The sequence below is a fragment of the Aulostomus chinensis genome, chromosome 10 (genome assembly GCF_037954235.1).
Source record: "Aulostomus chinensis isolate RoL2024-O1b breed Wild chromosome 10, RoL_Achi_v1.0, whole genome shotgun sequence".
In the NCBI taxonomy this organism is placed as follows: domain Eukaryota; kingdom Metazoa; phylum Chordata; class Actinopteri; order Syngnathiformes; family Aulostomidae; genus Aulostomus; species Aulostomus chinensis.
The window spans coordinates 28,607,496-28,625,911 of NC_141329.1; the positions used below are offsets into that span (position 1 = coordinate 28,607,496).

Below are 18,416 nucleotides of genomic sequence, written 5' to 3' on the forward strand. Positions count from 1 at the left end.
GCCTGAGCGGCGTTCCCTGATTCGTGTCAACGATTCTGCTCACAGGAAGATCCGATATCTGTGGTTGAGCTTCAGACACCAAGCACACGCCCATTCGTCTTCAAAGACAAACTTTATTGTGACGTTGTCGGGTGACGCTGCACACGGTGCAGACATGCCCAGCTCCTCCCCCTTCTGATTCAAAAGATCTTCTCTTCATTTGACTGACAGACACCAGAAACTGAGGACAGCAGGGACACAAGCAGGTTGGACTATGACCCCTCCCCCCTTCTGGATAAGGCGTAATCAGCAGGGGCGGGGCTTAGGCACAGGTAAACAGAAAGGCACAAGGCCGAGACGACATCTGCGGTGTGTTCAGCAGTGAGAAGGTCGGCGGCGGTGACACGTTGAATCAACAAGATAACAGGACAGGGGGCGGGGCCACAGGAATGATCGCAGGTCAAAGTTCAGGAATGTTATTGTCGTTCAGCTCGGCGGTGGTGTACTGTGACATCACTACATGCCCATCCTGATGCTCTGGATGATCTGGAAGATGGCTGCAAACACAACGACATCACGTTAGCAACGTTAGCAGACATTCACTGCTACAGTTTTGAGGTTCTGAAGTAAACAAACATCTAAACTTTGGTTCCTGTGCTGTGGAACGCCTTCAATCTGCCCACGCTAACGTTTCAAATGCCCGCCATTTTTAAAGGCTGGACGCTGCTCGTGAACACAGAAGAGTCACGTTACAGGTTCCTCTCAACGCCTGCAGGTCGGGCCCAAATGCCAGAGAACCTACGGAACACAAGATTTCAGCGGCTCTTAGAACTCTGGAGCTGAAGGGTTCTTCTGTCGTAGCTAGCGGAGTGCTAGCTCCATGATTTAACACTGAGGCACAAGGCTAGTCATTAGCGTTAGCATCAAATGTAGCATCTGGTGGGTTCCTGTGCAGTGTTGTTAAGGCAACACGATGCGGCGAGGACGGTTGCGAGCAACAAGAACCCTTCAATCACGAACATAACGAGAGCGAGCGGCGACGAGGCTTCTGGAGGCGCTTCGGTTCTTCTTCAGCTACTTTGGTTTCACACTTGGACGTCTGGGATTCTTTCAGTTTCATTTAACCCCCCAAAAAACTTCTACAAAACATCCAGGAAGTGAATCAGTGAGGAACCGCCGGGCAGGAACGGCTGACCGGCGTTCTGGTGTTTGATCATGCCGACAGTCATCGATAATTTCCATCCACATTCATTTCCGTGAGTTCGTGCGGCAGCGTCAACGAGCCACCACCGCTGAGGTCGTTGGTTCTGACCATTAAGATCCAGACAACAGTGACCAAACCCTTTGACAAATCCCAGCAGAGATCAGTGGCATGTGATCAGATCAATCAGCTGTTAGACATAAAAGTCCAACAGGTGTCAGAGATGAAAGAAGCCGCCGACGTCAGCAGCCGCTTGGACTTTGATGTTCGTGTCAGACTGAGTCTCTGATCTTTGCCAAACACACCTGAGCTGCAAGTGAGTCGCGGCAACCAAGAGCAGCCTGACATTGACACTGGCGGGCACCACCATGTGGGCGGAGCTTATCATGAGAAGCTGCCAAACGTTTTGAAATCAAGAACATGTTGCTTCACAGATTCTAACCAGCTGTGTTCTGATGTCACTGAGTGTTTGTCACTTCTGCTGATTCAACAAAGTTTGGAATCGTGAGGACGGGAGATGCCGGAGCGTGAACGGGTTCCACGACCGTCTGCAGACAACAGAAACGGAACGTCTGGAACTCCAGTATAAAAACCTCATGTCTCGGTTCAGCAGCATGTTCTCCATGTCGCCGCCACTTCCTGATGAGTCATCATACGGCACTTCGAGGTCATGATTCACGTGTCAGTTACTTCGTTTTTGTTCTCACAGTAATTCAGCTCATGGTTCCTTTCCGGGTTCCTGCTGGCGGGCGAAGAGTCGCCTCCCTGGAGCAGGTCAGGACCCGAGATGGAACGAGTCTCGCCCTACCAATTAAAGCTTATATTTCTGAGTTCTGTTCTGGTTCTGTCTGAGACTGGACAGTCAGCAGCTTCAGTCTGGGCGGGAGGGAACCAATGATCTACCGGAGGCTTGAGATCTTTTAAGAAATGCTGATCGACGGGTTATTGAAAGAACTACAGTCATTGATTAAAAACAATCAAAAGATTAATCAATAGTGAAAGGGGTGGTTCCAAACACGAGTCATTCAAGAACCTCGGGAAAGCTGAACATCAGAAGACCACTTGTGGTTCCAGCTTTGTTCCAAACAAAGAGACTAAAATCAGATCAATCTTCTGAAGACAGGTTGGGAAACAGTGAGGAACCAGGAGGAACAGTGAGGACTGAGGAGGAACAGTGAGGAACCAGGAGGAACAGAGAGGAACCAGGAGGAACAGAGAGGAACCAGGAGGAACAGTGAGGACTGAGGAGGACCCGGGTTCTGTTGGGTTGGAGGCGTGGACTCACCGGATCCACAGACGACGAAGATGAAGAGCGCGAGCAGCCAGGGTCCCACACCTTTGTCTTCACTTAAATTCCTCTGAAACACAAAATCGTACACGTTTAATCGCCATGACAACCGCCACCTCACGCTGCCATCTTTGTTCCGGCCTGATCGATCGGGAGGGCTGGTGGAGCTGATCGAGTGATGGTGGAAACCTCGGTTTGGTTGATGACGTTTGAAGTTTCAAATCTAAAAACCAAAACACTTCGAGGTGAGCTCGTTTCCTGGAGAACCAGCTGATGTTTAGCTCCTCCCACAGAACCTCAGGAAACGTGATCCAGATGATGAGAGGCTCTGATGCGATTGATCATCACGTGATCGATCAGCGTCTGGTTCATGAACAGCTGATCGATGTATCGATCATCCGAGTCATCGGTTCCTGGTCTCCCTCAGAACCAACTGCCGCCCCGGTGGAACTTCCGCAGTTACAGAAGTCCCTCACGTTAATTTTAGGTTCTTCTTTCTGATCCGACACCAACAGAACCGAACTCCTCCAGGCTGGAGTCACTGATCAGACTGGGTATTGATTTCACCCGTGATTGATTGATCAGCTCCAGCTGCTCCTCCTCTCTCGCCCTCACCCTCGTTTCGGTTTTGACTGATCTGATTCGGAACCGGGACTCAACTCTGGTTCCCGGCCTGGCTCTGGGGAACCGGACCGAACAGCTGGACCGGACTCACCGTTGACTTGGCTACGTTCCCTCGCTGAGTGATGTTCTTGCTGTGTTTCTCGTTCGCCATCCGGATGCGCTGCTTGGCCACCATCTTGTCTTCTTCTTCTCTCTCACCTCGCTGCCGTTACGGTTTGTTTGTTTGTGTGTTTGTGAGTGAGCGTCGGTGTCTCCGTGATGTTTCCTCCGGTCGTCGTCAAACTGGGAGCTTCTCTCACTTGTCTACGTACTCAAAAAGCTCAGGTCCCGCCCCGTGACCCCGCCCCCCACCGGTGCTCCCCGCATCAAGCTCCTTCTGGCCCAACTATAACTTCCTGCGTGTCCTTTCAAAATAAACAGCGTTTGTTTTCTCGCTTGCCTCAGAAGCCCGAGGTACCAGGTCAGACTGCGTTCTGCAAACTCACGTGTGTCATGAAATAAAACCAATTCTATCGTGGATTAGTTGTTCTTTTCCAGTTTTTATAAAAACGAGAATTAGTATTCATACCATCACGGTCCATCATCCATCTTCTGTTCACTTATCTGGGTTCACTCTGGGCGGGTCACCAGCAGCAATCGGGGGTTCAGTCTCTTGCTCAAGGACACTTGGACATGGTTACCGGGGGAAGTCGGGATTGAACCAGCAACCCTTCGGTTGCTAGACTGCCGCGCTACCTCTGAGCCATAACTGGACTGAGATGACACAAGGAGGCGATCGCCTCCTCTCACGGTTGTGTACCGTATTGTAAAAGGTTGGAACGTGGGTGAACGTCATCGCATCAAAGGAGTCACGGCCCAACGCGTGGTTCCTTCCAGGGAGCAGAACCTGGATTTTGTGGCCGCTTCTGTCTTCAGGCTGGAATGCTGGAACCTCCCTCTGCTCGACTCGAAGGCCGGTTTTACTCTGAAAGCGGAAGTGCGCGGCCTCTCGGCTGCTCTCAGTAACTCGACGCGGCCGCTGGTCCAAACTCCGGCGCCTGAAGTTGAACGAGGCGCTTCAGTCAGTGAACGCGGCATAGGCGAACCGCGGCTCCGCCAGCGGCGCGATGTTCTCCCGCGGATCGAGTGCAACATTCACTCTGATGAGTTTCAACTCTTTGATAAAGACCTGATTGTATGCTGATGTGGCACTGAAAGACCCGCCTCTGTTCGCTCTGACGCATTTCCGGCCTACTAGATCTCTTCTTCCTGCATACGTAAACATGGCGCCCCCCGTCCCGTTGTTAGCAGGTGGGTGATTTCATGTGTTGTGTTTGTGGGAAACATTTGTGCCGCCGTGTTACCGGGACCGGACTGCGTTCACAATGAGCGGGAGTTTCCGTGGTTTCCTCTCGTGTGACGGTTGGGATCCACGAGCTTCTGTGGAATGAGGAGAGTGTTGGTTTGTCTTCGCGGGAAACTCGAGCCAAAAAGAGAATTAAAACTCGTGACGAGACAAATACACCGAGCCCGCCGTGGTTCATCCACGCAGATTTGTGACGTGACCCGCTGCCGTGGACGGGCTTCCTCCAGGAGGGACGGGCCGCGGCTCTGCTCTCTCCGGGCGGTCGGTGCCTTAAAATCGACACTTTTCTCAATGGAGTTTGGTCCAGTGACGCTCCAGGAGTTCAGTTCAAGATGTGCAACTGAAGGAGGTGAATGCGTGCAGGACGTCAGTGAGACAGCTGTGTGAGGCGCCTACGTCACTAACAAACTACAGTCACGTAGGTGTGTCACCCGTGTACGTGTCGTTGATGTGGAGACGTACCTCGAGCGGTGTCACGTCTGCGTTTCTCTGCTGAGACCTGGAAACGTGACGTTGGCTGAGTTGAGAGGAAACTTCGCTCTCAGTAAAATGATGGTTTAGCATGAAAGCTCTGAGCTGTGCTGATGGACAGGCGTCTCCACGCCGATGACATCACTTAGGTGTGACGTCTGTTGTCAGGATGACACTCACTCATGACTGACAAAGACAGATGTGTGTGTACAGTACAACTGGAGAATATTGGTGTTAAATGTGGATCAATTAATCACAATCAGTTCAGGGGTCATGCCAGTGTGTGTGTGTGTGTGTGTGTGTGTGTGTGTGTGTGTGTGTGTGTGTGTGTGTTTCAGTGCGTGGATCAGACGGTACGTCTCTCCTTGGTGGTCCACCCTCCTGTGGGCAGCACGTCGCCTTCCAAAGGTAAACTGGCTCGTATGACAGTGGGGGGGAAATACATTTATCAACATGCTGATGACGTGTGTGTGTGTGTGTGTGTGTGTGTGTGTCAGGGACTCCCGACCCAGCAGGTGTGTCACCTTCAGCAGAGATGGGTCTCTGTTCGGTTGGTGCAACGGACACTGGTAAGTACATTCATCAGCCAATCATAAAGGTTCCTCCTCTCACCTGAGACAGGTGATGTCTAGGGTTGTAATCAACCAAAGAAACTCTCGGTCGACTGAAGCCCTCAAACTTGGACTACAAATCGACTAATTTTATTTATGAAAACTCTACTGTCAACTACCAGCTCAAACCTGCTGAGGAACATTGAGACGATTGTTTCTGTCAGGCTGTAACAACTGAGCGACCATCGTTGGTCCTGACAGAGCCAGACTGAACACAGGAGCTCAGCATCGCCGCTCAGACACAAATAGACTTTTAACCTAAAACTTTACTCTCAAACACAAAAGGCAAGTCCACGGTAAGAATTTTTACCATTAAAACAAAACAATTATTAGACTAAAACATTGAAGTGTCAATTCTGATGTGTTCATGTACTCAAAACTGACGGGCAACCTCAGGTGGACACGTTAGCTCACCGTTTCTAGGGGACACGTCGTGTTTGTGGTGGAGCTGTGACATGAAAACTGGTGCTGGCAAACTTTGCGTTGGACTTTTTTCCATGATCTGTTTTCATGAAATGCTGCCACGCTGCAGACGTCTTTGACTTGGAATGAAACCCTCAACACTAAACAGACATTCATCAAACCACCAGACGTGGGCCTTCTAGTCCTCTTCAGTCTGTCTGTCTCTAGCGGGTCGGGAGAGTCCAAAATAGCAAAACAAGGGGGTGTTCAAAGATAGATTGTTATCTGAGAAACAGGGGAGCTTTGGTACTTTGCTCCTGATGAAATTAATGTGGCAAAAAAATCATAATTTTGGTGGAGCCAGAACGAATCGACCAGTCGACTGGGAGATTCCAGCCCTCGTGATGTCACTCCTGCTCAGGCTCAAGCTCCTTCCGTGAGCGTGGACGGTGACCTGATAATTAACGTTATTAACACGTTTGTGTCAGCACACTGAGCTAAAAGTGAACTCAGACTGTCTCGCAGTGCTGAGGACCTCAGTGGAGACGCTGGAGGACTCCTTATGGTCCCCGGTCCTCACTTTGAGACCCTCAGTCTTGATCTGTCCAGTTGTCCTTCTGACCCCGACTGTCCTCCTTGTCTGTCCATCAGCGTCTCTGTGGTCAAATCATCAGACGGCTCCCTGGTGTCGACCTTCGACCTCCCGAAGACGACGCTGCTGGAGTTTTCTCCTCTCAGCAGCGTCTTGGCCACCTGGCAGCCGTACACGAGTGAGACCCGCCCCGCCAGCCCCGGCCCGGCCCGGCCCGGCCCGGGCTGCACTCACATGGAATCAGACAGCAACACCAAGCATGAGAGGCCATACGTTGCTGTGCGGATGTCGTGTTGTTCGCTGGTTAAGCTCATCTCCTCATAATCACGTCACATCCACATGGCGTCTCAACAAGCGCCGCCACCGCACGTCAGCAGGCTTGTAATATCTCCGGTGGATTTCTAGCTCGTAACATTCGGACTGTCAGTGAGATCTTGTTGTCCCGGTCGGCCATGTTTCCTCCTGCGCACCGGAGCTTCATCACGTCAGTATTTTAACCTTGGACGGCGGCGTCTGATTCCACTGTCCTGCTCTCGTCCAATCACACGATGTCGGGTTTGCCGTCTGCCTGATTCCATCCGAGTGCAGTTTTAAGGAGACGAGATGAGATTTCTCCAGCCCTGCTAGTCTGTGCGAGTCATGGGGGCGTGGGGTGTTTGAGGAGGTCGTCTCAGGTGGTCAGTAACGCTGCTCGGCCGTCTGTGTGTCAGAGACTCAGGAGGGACCTCAGGGGGAAGCCAACCTCCAGCTGTGGGAGCTGCCGAGCGGCCGGCTGATCAAAGCTCTGTACCAGAAGAAGGTGGATGCCTGGTGAGTGAGAACACACACACACACACACACACACACACACGGTTTGGTTTGTTGTATCTATCAGAACATGGAGGAGTTAATGGGTGCGGTCCTCTCTCTGGGGGGGCTGCAGGTGTCCCAGCTGGTCTGATGACGAGACGGTCGCCGCCAGGAGCGTCAACAACGAGCTGCACTTCTTTGAGAACAACGACTTCAGTAAGACATCGTTTTCCACCCTCGCAGAGGTCACGGGAAGCAGAGGTGGAGCTGCGGGGCAGCCCCACAGCTCCGGGCTGGTCGGCGGACGTCCACGTCGCCTCCCATTCGTGATGTCGACGTGATGACGATGGTGACGGCAGCTCAGAAATCTGCTGTCAGACGCAGAAAAGTGACAAATGATCAAAAACCAGAATATTTCTGTCTGTCCTGATGTGAAGAAGCTGCATGAACGTGAGCTGGATGATGTCATGAACCGAGGTATCCCCTGCGTTCATGATTGCCACCAAAGTGAACCATGAAGTGACTCATTAGTGGGCGGCGCAAGTACAAAAGCGCCGCCGTAAGACAACGTCAAACAGGTTTCCTCCCGACTGGAGTTTGTTAGGACAGATTTCACCCTGACGCTGCCTGGCTGATACAGGAGGTTCTGTTTGTCCTCCAGACCTCTACTTTAGCGCCGCCTTGCTAATTTCCGTATGAAGCTAGGAATCCAAATGAAGGGCGCTCACATTTGAGGTCCTGGCTGATGGCAGGTGAAGGTGTCTCAGGTGTACCAGTATGAAACCAGTACCACTGTCTTTTCTCAGACTGCATCGCCAACAAGCTCCACATGCAGAAAGTGTCAGACTTTGCGTTGTCCCCCGGTGGGCAGCCCAGCAAGGTGAGCGAGCGCCGCCTTCACCCAGCACACACCTGAACTCGCACTGATCCGCCCCCGGTCCCACGCCGTCCTGTTTATCCCCTCCAGGTTGCCGTCTATGTGCCGGGCAGTAAAGGAGCCCCGTCGTTCGTCCGTCTGTATCAGTACCCGGTGCTGGGCGGGCCAACCGCCGCGCTCGCCAACAAGAGCTTCTTCAAAGCTGACAAAGTCATCATGCAATGGAACAAGAAAGGTAGGAGTGAAATACCAAAAGTGTCTGTGTGTGTATTAATATTTATAAATGTAGGTATGCTGTGTATTTATATATACGATGTATATATAAATACACAATAATTTCAGATGATGATCTGATCTTCTGTCTCACGTTCTGCCGCAGCCTCAGCTGTCTTGGTGGTGGCGAGCACGGAGGTGGATAAAAGTGGAGCATCGTATTACGGCGAGCAGACACTGCATTACCTGGCTGTTAACGGAGAGACAGCGGTGATTCAACTACGTACGTCTGAGCGACATGGAGCACGTTGTCACACTGCTGCACCACAGATTTCCAGTAAACATCATCAGCTCACGTTGACCAGTGCCTGTTTTGTTTCCCAAGAAAAGAGGAAGTGAAGGGAATAGAAGCCCAGACACTCGCACACTGTACAAACCATGACGTAACCTCCCGAAGAAACTCAGGCAAGGCCGAGAAACCTCAGGCAAGGCCTCGAAACCTCAGGCAAGGCCTCGAAACCTCAGGCAAGGCCTCGAAACCTCAGGCAAGGCCTCGAAACCTCAGGCAAGGCCTCGAAACCTCAGGCAAGGCCTCGAAACCTCAGGCAAGGCCTCGAAACCTCAGGCAAGGCCTCGAAACCTCAGGCAACGAGGCAAGGCCTCGAAACCTCAGGCAACGCCGAGAAACCTCAGGCAACGCCGAGAAACCTCAGGCAAGGCCGAGAAACCTCAGGCAACGAGGCAAGGCCTCGAAACCTCAGGCAACGCCGAGAAACCTCAGGCAACGCCGAGAAACCTCAGGCAAGGCCGAGAAACCTCAGGCAAGGCCGAGAAAGCTCAGGCAAGGCCGAGAAACCTCAGGCAAGGCCGAGAAACCTCAGGCAAGGCCGAGAAACCTCAGGCAAGGCCGAGAAACCTCAGGCAAGGCCGAGAAACCTCAGGCAACGCCGAGAAACCTCAGGCAACGCCGAGAAACCTCAGGCAACGCCGAGAAACCTCAGGCAACGCCGAGAAACCTCAGGCATCTCAACACCTAGAATCGGAGCATGGAGCCACGCCTTTATTCTGTAACGTTTCTCTTTTGTCTGAACCAGCGAAGAAGGGGCCGATCTACGATGTGGCGTGGAGTCCCAACTCTGCAGAGTTCTGTGTGGTGTACGGCTTCATGCCAGCCAAGGCCACCGTCTTCAACCTCAAATGTGACCCCGTGTTTGACTTTGGAACCGGACCACGGAACGCCTCCTACTACAGGTGAGAGACCTGAAGGCAGGTGGTGTCTCCTGTTGAGCTGAAGTTCCTCTGATGGCCACTGGTCCCTGCAGTGGCGCTAGAGGGTCGTCTGATGGCGTGTTGGATGATGTTTTGTTCCCTCATGATTTGTCTCCCTGTCTCCAGTCCGCAGGGCCACATTTTGATTCTGGCTGGTTTCGGGAACCTGCGGGGTCAGATGGAGGTCTGGGACATGAAGAAGTACAAACAGGTACCTCCAGCTGCTGTCACTCAAACATACGATACTTTTACTTTTTTTCGGGGGGGGGGGGGGTGTTTCACCATTCTTCATTGATTTTTTTTGGGGAAGTTTTTTATATTTATCACCTTTTTTCCTCAGCAAATATAAAAGATAGCAATTTTCAAATTCTATTTGTTGACAATCTGTAAAAGGTTTTCTTTTAATTGTCTAATTTAATTAACTTAATTTGAGCTCACTCAACCTTCGGACACATCCTGCGACTTCGGTCTGACCTTCTTGTCCATCCAGGTGTCCAAACCTCAGGCTCCAGATGCCACACACTTCTCCTGGTGCCCGGATGGCGAGCACATTGTCACGGCAACATGCTCCCCACGGCTGCGGGTCAGCAACGGTTACAAGATCTGGCATTACACCGGCTCAGTGCTCCACAGGTGGGATGTGGGGGAGGGCGCAGAGCTGTGGGAGGTACAGTGGCAGTCATTCCCTGATGGCGTCTTCCCCGAGCGGACCATCAAGTACCAGGCCACACCCAGCGAACTGGGGAGCACACAGGCCCCGCCCACACAGGCCTACCGCCCACCTGCGCTGAGACACCTGCCGGCAACGCCCAGTGCCAAACTGGTGAGTATTTTATCCTAAATTGTAGCCTTGACTTGTTTGATTCACGTTCAGCTCTCAGAAACACAAAGTTGTGTTTTGATTTCAGCTTTTGCGTTTGTTTTAGTTCAGTTTGGAGCTTCTAGTTAATCTCGGGGCCGTTCGGACCTCAGGAGTCAGAGTTTCAGCTGAGAGCAAAACGCTTGTGGTCAGAAGTGAACCGCGGCGTGTGGGGTTACAGGACAGCTGGAACTTCCTGTTATCACGAGTCTCTGTTGGCTCGCTCCTGCAGTGCAGGAAGCCGAGAAGGAGTGGAATGAATCTGCTTCCATTAGAGAAGAGTTTCTCGGTAGAAATGGGTGTGGCCTATTTCCTGAGGTTCAGCACATCTCAGGTAACGCGTGCATGTTTAGTCGTTTAATGTTTGTCGTTGGAGTAAAACACGTTCATGGGGACTGTGGCGCCCCCTGCTGGTCAGCACCATGGCTCCAACCTGTTTAAGTTTGTTGAAGAGTATCAGAGTGTCTGGGGGGGTGGTGTCCTTTTAGTTTAAGTGTGACAATGAACTGTTGAAATGTGAGGGAGAAGCAACCAATCACAGCTGTGTGTTGACACACGCCCACTCACACACACCTGGAAGCGTTCACGGATCTGCTCTGTGATTGGTGGCCACGTTCTCATCGGAGGAGTCAGCGAGAACCTGATTGGCTGCAGAGAAATGAAACAGCAGATGCAACAAGTCCTCAAAGACAAACGGCCATAGGAGTCGGATTCCACGCACTTTATTACCAATCAATGCTTAAAAAAAAAACATTGTTAGAAGTTTTGCTGAAAAAAACAAGGGAGGCACATTCATGGTTCTGGAGAGTGAACAAAACATGTGGATGGCTGGACAAAGTTCTATGGAGGGCAGAAACGTAGCAGGGTTGATGGAGAACCTTGTTGACGAGCACACAGCCGGCTCGGGGAACTTGGGACTTTTTCTTGCCCACATGTTGATGGCAGTGGAGCTCAACCAGCTGTTGTGGATGGGAGCAGTGGTAAATACCTGTGACTGAACAACGCAGGAGGAGACAGGGATGCTGGTTAAACTCCTCCCCAGTGCAGATCTGAGCCTGATGCTAGCAAGCAGGTCTGAGAACTGCCAGAAATCCCTGGATGTTTGAAGCTCTGGCTCTGAGTTGGAGTGACTGAGATGAGGGTGAATGTCACAATGACAGATAGATTGAGTGATAGAGACGGCAGTCAGGACTCCGCCTGTGAAACAGTCCAGAATTCTGTCTCTGAGTTCTGGATTTGTGCTTGGACTTTGATCTGAGAACTGTGGCTTTGATCTCTGTGAAGCGCAGAAACAACGATGACAGTTTCCAGCCCACGATGCGTTCACATGTTTGATCTCAGAATTGTGTCTTCAAGCTCTTTCGCTCTGACGGGGTATATAGAGCACGCTCAGCCTCACTACCACACATTGATCGCGTCATTCAAGTGGACTGGACTCAACAGTGGGACTCTGAGGTTCTACCAGTGAATTGAAGATGTCTCCACGGAACAGGAGAAGGAAGAGGAGGAATGGAGGGCCAGCCTCCTCAACCCAGGAGCCAAGGCCTGTCGAGGTGTTCATCGCGGAGGACGAGGTTGTGGTCGAAGAGGTTCTGATCCAGGCCACGGAGGAGGAGCTTCATCGCCTTGTGGAAGAAGCTAATCAGGAGCAGTTCCATGTGTTCTCGCTGCAGGTGGCGGCCCTGAACCTGGAGATTGATCAATTAAATGAACAGATCCGAGAAATTCAGCGAGAGGCTGACATCAGGCTGGAGAGGCAGCGTGAGGAAGCTGCCCTCAGACTGGCCCAGGTTCAGCTGGACCTGGAGAACAAGCTGAACCAGGGTGTGCAGGAGAAAATCGCCATCCTGAAGGAAACCATGAGTGTCAAAGAAGCCACGAAGGACATGATGGAAAAGAACAAGGACCTGCTCCTGACTGTGTCCCTGGAAAACGAGGCCTTGCACAGCGAAGTGAACCTGCTGAAGCAGCAGACGGACGACTGCAAAAAGGAGGTGGAGCTCCAGATAGAAAAGGCTCTGGAGTTCAAACAGGAGTTGTCCCGGAAAATGGAAAGGACGCTGGTCCAGTTTGTGGAGGAAAATGACAACGTGAAGGCGGAGCTGGAACAGACAAACATGGAGCTGAAACAGGAGAGGGAGATGGCGTCCCAGCTGCTGCAGCGTCTCAGTGAGGCTGAGAGGCTCCTCCAAGAAGCCCAGAAGAAGAAGAAGTCGAAAATCAGAAGGTTTTTCTCGCGTCTGGGCAGAGCTCTGTCCAGGCCTTTCAGATCCAGGACCCGGCTCAACGACGGTGAAGACTAGTCAGTCTGTCTGCCCTTCCAGCGTTCATCCTGCTGTTGGTGATCATTTGTGCTTGGACGGATTGAGCTCTTGACAGCTGGGGCATGATTTTTTATAGCATTTGACAAACTCACAAAGAAATTGCATTCTGGTTAAAGCTACATGTCGTAAGAAGAAATCCATTTAGATACAAATTACAAGAGTATTGAAATGATTACAGACCCATCAGTTCTCCACAGGAAGTCATGTGATGGGAAGCCTCACGCCTGAAGGGAGAGTTATCGATCACTGATACATGGCTGGCATTTCCACCAAACCAAGGCACCTATAAAGCAGCTGAAAACCCAACGATCCCTTGAGGGTTTCTTTAATTGTTGATGGACCTCAACCTTGATGGACGCATCCTCCTGACCAATATGGCCGCCACAGTAGCACATGGCTCCTGGGAAGTTCTACCTGTGGCCTCCACTCCCTCCTGGGCCTGACAGACTGAGCTGGTGTCCTCCGACTGCCTGCAGCCTTCAGTGACGTGAATTCCAGCTTCGCTTTTATTGCTGTGAGAGTCAAAATGGCGGCAATGAAAATGGCTAACGAATGACCACCTGCTGCACCGATCACCTGACCTCACCACCAGCTGCTGAAGCTAAGCTGCCACCCAGGAGTGGTGTGTGTTCCAGTGTCTGAATGAGGAAGGTCGTCTGTCTCCCTCCCACTCGTCTGACCACACGGCTCCTTGTTAGTGGAAACGGCGACGGTGGGTGGAGTCCTCCGGCGGCCGCCTGATTGGTCGCTGCCTGCTGCAAAGTTGTGAACTCAGCTGATGGATGACAAAAACCCTCCAGGAGCCGATTCTCCTCAGGTGTTTACAGGTGGAGGACAAACAATCTCCAGGAGAGATGGGAGCACCGCCTCGCCGCTGAATGCATCGCCGCTGAATGCATTGCCGCTGAATGCATCGCCGCTGAATGCATCGCCGCTGAATGCATCGCCGCTGAATGCATCGCCGCTGAATGCATCGCCGCGTGTGTCACATCAGCAATGATCCGTCTGCTGGCTCCTCCCTCAAATGTCCTCTCTGCATTTTCAGTGTCACCCTTAAAACTCATCTATGATTCTAGTAAATCAGAGCATGTTATTCCATCAGTCTTTTTTTCATTCATTAAAAGTGAAATGTTTGATCATTGACTCGCTATCACTCCTTCAGGAACAACGTGGCATAGCAACAGGAAATGATGTGATTGTTGAATAGGAATGACGGTGATTCAGCACCTTTTCACCTCACGGATGGTCGAATCTGAGCGCTGAAGCAGGAAAGTCGATTCATTTGTACCTGCAGAATCATGGGGATCCGTTCCATTTGTGCCTGAAGGCCACCGAGGACCGAGAGTCGCGGCTGTTCTGTCAGAACAAGTTTGACGTGTAGAGGGCGGGGTCTTTTCCAGGGATCCTGGCGATGACGTCACAGCAGTGGCGTGATGACAGGTTTACGTGACGAGCCCCTCGCTTGGGTTGGTCTTAACTCTGAAGTTCTGCTGCTGGATTAAAACTAAAAGGTCGTGTTGGGGATGAAGAGACGTCGTCCTCTGAACGCTTCCTGTCAGAGCGTCAAAGCTGACACTCGTCTCCACACACACCGACGCCATTAATAACCACCGACGCCAACAAAGCCAAATTTTGATGAAGATGTTTTCTAAAAGAATTTGTTTCACTGTCAAAAATGTCCCGTTTACCCTGCTGGTACCACCTGACAGTCACTGCTCAGCCTGAAGACTTGACTTTACATTTGTAGGTGGCTTCACGTTTCGGAACAGATTTTGGTGACCCGCTGGAGACAAACATGGACGTGGAAACATCAAACACAGCCTCTCAAATACTTGAATTTACTTCCTGGGGATCTCTTTAGTCGTTGACCTTTTAAAAACTTCACGACGCTCATTTTTCACTTGTGGTCACAGCGTTCTTGAGTCGTGGTCGCGACACACTGGACGTTCCCTCGAGTCGAACAAATGAAAGCTGTAGTTTTAGTTTGTCCTGTCTCGATGGCGTAGCTCGGGTCGCTGGTACGCTGTCCTGGACCTTCAAGGGTTAAACAGCCCATAAACTCAGTCTGTGGGTCATGGCGTGCGATGCTCACTTCAAATTACAATATGAGTCACTCATGTCACATGTCGCCGTGTGTGAGCTGCTGGTGCTAGCGGCGTGGTGATGTCATCGTAGCAACAGCACCTGAATTACAGCAAGAGACCGTCAGCTACAGCACCAACAGCCGTTTACTGCAGTACAGGTGCTGTATGTGGTACCTGAGTACACGCACACGTACTGGAGTGTTGGCTACTGACGGAAAACCAGAGACAGTTTGTTTCCTACTAACAGTTCCTTTATTCATTTTTCATTAAACCACAAAACGACTCCTAATTGAGCTCCTGAAGTTTCTGATCACAAGAAGGTCCCAGGTTACACGAGAGGTCAGGGAAGACTTCAATAACCTTCAGGGAACGTTGGGGGTAAAAGCGTGAACTTGCTGTCTCTCCTGGAGGGTTTCTTTCTGAAAGCCACGTTTGAACTCTGGATCCTCTCAGGTTGGGTCCTCAAGGCTCATGAAACCCTGCGGTTGGCGAGCGGTGGGTGGGCTCGTTGACCATCAGTCCATCAGTGGAATCGATGTAACTCCTGCCAAGATGAGCCACAGTTTGATTATTGTCAGTACGCGAGTGTAGCATTGTTCCGCTTTGGGTACTTTGCAGTACATTTCCTGGTAGTATTTTTCACCCGAGTCATATTTTAAACACACACTGGTGTCACAGCACCTCAAGGAGACCGTGGTGTGTAAGGTGTGTATCTGTCTCTATGGCGACGACCTCCGTCCAGCTGTCCCACTCTGGTTGAAGAGACAGCAGTAAGAATTTAAAGTAAGAGAATAGTGGACCATCAGTGGTTGGTCGTTGGAGGGAACTACAACTCAGGCCTCTTCCTGTTTCTGGGGTCTAAAGAACTTTGGTTCCTAGCGGTGATTTTAGAACAGCTTGAAAGGTTCCCCTCCTAAGAACAAATGGTTCCTGCTGCAGTTTCAAACAAACAAGCTCAGGTGTTAGCAGCTCGTCGTCTACTCTGACGTTTGGAACTGGGAGTCGAAAGTGTCACAAAGGAAAAGAGCCGAGTACCTCACCTGTGTACTGCAGTAGACTCCTTGAGTGAATGAGGACTTCTGAGCAGTTTAAGGAGAGCTGTGTGAACGCGGGTGACGATGTGTCGCCGGCTGAGTTCACATGTACTCAATGTCACACGTTCGTTGTTACTCTCATTGTTGTAACTTCTTTTAAAGTGACTATTTTGACGAGTGACTTTAAGGAAGTTAATATTAGGCTAATAAACCTGTCTGCCAGCAGCTGTTAAAGCCAACTAGCTCGGCTCGTCAGGGGGGAACTGTCGTTGGCTATCATTGTTTCCCTCCCGGCTGGTTTAGGTGTTACGATGAGACACCGATGAGATTTTCCATCACAATTTCTCCTAATGTGCATTCATGTAAGAAAAATAAAGGCTGCCTAGTGGTACTGCGCTCTGCTTGCTAGCAGTCAGCATGCTAAATTTAGCTAGCATCTTTACATCTCTGGCTGGAAACAGGTGAGAGGTCATGTGACACAAGGTTGCAAACCCAGATGTGCTGCGTTCAAGAACCTGCATAGTAGCAGCAGCAGTGAGAAGCCAGACCTGGTGAAAGAGCCTTTAAAAATCAGAATCTTGACATTTTCAAAAACAACAACAGTCTCCTGACCGATGAGATGCTCTTCGACATTTACCTGCTCTGATTCTCACCTGTGTGTGTGTGTGTGTGTGTGTGTGTGTGTGTGTTGTCAGCATGAGGAGGAGCCTCCTCAGAACATGCGTCCTGGAGCTCTTGGGGACAAGAATCTATCTAAGACGGCTCTGAAGAACCAGAGGAAGCGAGAAGCCAAGAAATTAGCCAAACAGGTGAATCGCTGCTCTTCTTCGCTGTTGGACTACAAATGGCCGCCTCCTCCCTGTGGGGGTCCTCATGTCTCAACTTCCTGTTTTGTTTTGTTTTGTTTTCTCCAGGAGGCGAAGCCTGAACCTGAACCTGTAGCTGACCCCACCCCTGCCAGCAACAGCCAATCAACAACGACCTGTGGCGACCCAGAGACAGACAAGAAGATAAAGAATGTAAAGAAGGTGAGGAGGGGAACACATTTGATTTGCTGCAGCAGGTCACATGATCAAGTGGCAGGAATCTGTGTTTTTCTTGACCTAAACCAACTCTTGATGATGACGACCATGAAATGATGACGAGCCAAACCTCCTTTTTACCTCCCAGAAACTAAAAGCCATCGAGGAGCTGAAGGAGCAGCAGGCGGCAGGGAAGGTTCTCCAGAAGAACCAGGTGATGATGCGGATGTGGGACGTAGAACTTCTGATGTCTGATTGTGGAGCAGCGTGATGATCTCGCTCCTGGGATGAAGGGAAATGTGTGGCTGTCAGCTCCCCGGGTGCAGGTGAGTCGACCGGTGTTCCCGCACTGACAAGGGTTCTGTCTCCTCCCTCAGATGGAGAAGGTCCAGAAGGAGGAGCAGCTGCTGAAGGAGCTGGAGGAGCTGCAGTTGGAACACTGAGCCACAGGCCACGCCTCCAAGCCCACAACGCATCCCACACAGAAACCACAGGGAGGAGGCTCGGCGTGCTGTCCAACCGCTGCTGACATTTCAGTTGCTGTCACAGACTGAAGGTTGCACCTGGTCATGGGTGGGGGGGTCACTTTACCTGGACAGGTGAGGGGCGGGGTTTATCAAGTAGGTGCAGCCACAATCTGTTACACCCTGGTGTTCACCATCTGATTGGATCATTTTTCTTTCAGCTGCTTTTGACTAAAGACATGAATTCATTCCTCCTTGGTTTGTTCTTTTGAAGAGGAATTCTGGGAAACGTAGGAGTGGAATAAAATGCTTTGACTGGCGTTTGTCACCGAGTGTCAATCATCAGACATTTTTATTTCACCTGTTTGCTCAACAGCTGATTTTCGGTCTTTTGACATCTTGTTGCTATGCAACTTCTGTTCAGATGCTGATGGCTTTAACATGTTACTTTCAGAATAAAAGCCTTGTCTCTCTTGTGTCTGAGTACTGCGGAGGCCTGCTTCCTCCTCCCTGACCGAAGACACGATGATCAGAAGGTTGTAAGGTTCTGCTTGGAAGAAAGAGCGAGCCAACCCCCGGCCGCTCTGATTGACAGCCGCTCATCCAAACGTGTGCAACCAGAAATCCTGTTGGGGGCAAGAATGTGAACGTGATCACACAAAAAACCCTCAAATAAAACTAAAGGTTCTCATAAAATATTTTTGGGAATTAAAAAATGCTTTACATGGGATTTTCAGACATTTGAGTATTTAATAAATACATGGCACAAATGTTTAAAATATTGGACATTCCAATATTTTTCTGACATTTTATGATAGTTGAAGTTGTTGGTCTCCAAAAAGTTGATTAAAAGTCAAATTATATTAAGTATCTTGTTTATTGACCTCAGACAGGGAGGGCCAGGAGCGCTTTCATTGGATAATCGTCCTGACAATCAAGTTTTCCTGGCTTCCTATTGGTTGTTACCT

General features: G+C 50.7%; 2 protein-coding genes across 4 annotated transcripts; one reads left to right on the plus strand and one right to left on the minus strand.

The window, feature by feature from the left end:
- Positions 1–93: 93 nt before the first annotated feature.
- On the minus strand, positions 94–3,406 carry LOC147255179 (stress-associated endoplasmic reticulum protein 1). Its single transcript, XM_086216916.1, has 3 exons — positions 3,184–3,406; positions 2,466–2,538; positions 94–536 (listed from the first exon to the last, which is right to left on the minus strand). The coding sequence occupies exons 1-3, from the start codon at positions 3,265–3,267 to the stop codon at positions 496–498; spliced, it is 198 nt and encodes a 65-aa protein (XP_086073042.1). The 5' UTR covers positions 3,268–3,406; the 3' UTR covers positions 94–495.
- A 674-nt stretch (positions 3,407–4,080) lies between these two features.
- On the plus strand, positions 4,081–18,183 carry eif2a (eukaryotic translation initiation factor 2A). Of its 3 annotated transcripts, XR_015118233.1 has the most exons (17): positions 4,467–4,786; positions 5,247–5,316; positions 5,406–5,477; positions 6,573–6,691; positions 7,224–7,323; positions 7,436–7,518; positions 8,109–8,182; positions 8,270–8,414; positions 8,559–8,675; positions 9,487–9,643; positions 9,788–9,872; positions 10,152–10,484; positions 16,658–16,771; positions 16,877–16,990; positions 17,133–17,198; positions 17,362–17,583; positions 17,670–18,181. XR_015118233.1 is itself a non-coding variant. In XM_086216912.1 (16 exons), exons 1-16 carry the CDS (start codon positions 4,355–4,357, stop codon positions 17,425–17,427), a joined length of 1,743 nt encoding a protein of 580 aa, XP_086073038.1. In that variant the 5' UTR covers positions 4,081–4,354; the 3' UTR covers positions 17,428–18,181. The 3 variants fall into 3 exon arrangements, 2 of the variants coding, with proteins under 2 accessions (XP_086073038.1, XP_086073037.1); XM_086216912.1 differs by lacking the exon at positions 4,467–4,786 and adding an exon at positions 4,081–4,382 and having other exon boundaries at positions 17,362–18,181; XM_086216911.1 differs by having other exon boundaries at positions 17,362–18,183.
- Positions 18,184–18,416: the final 233 nt, after the last annotated feature.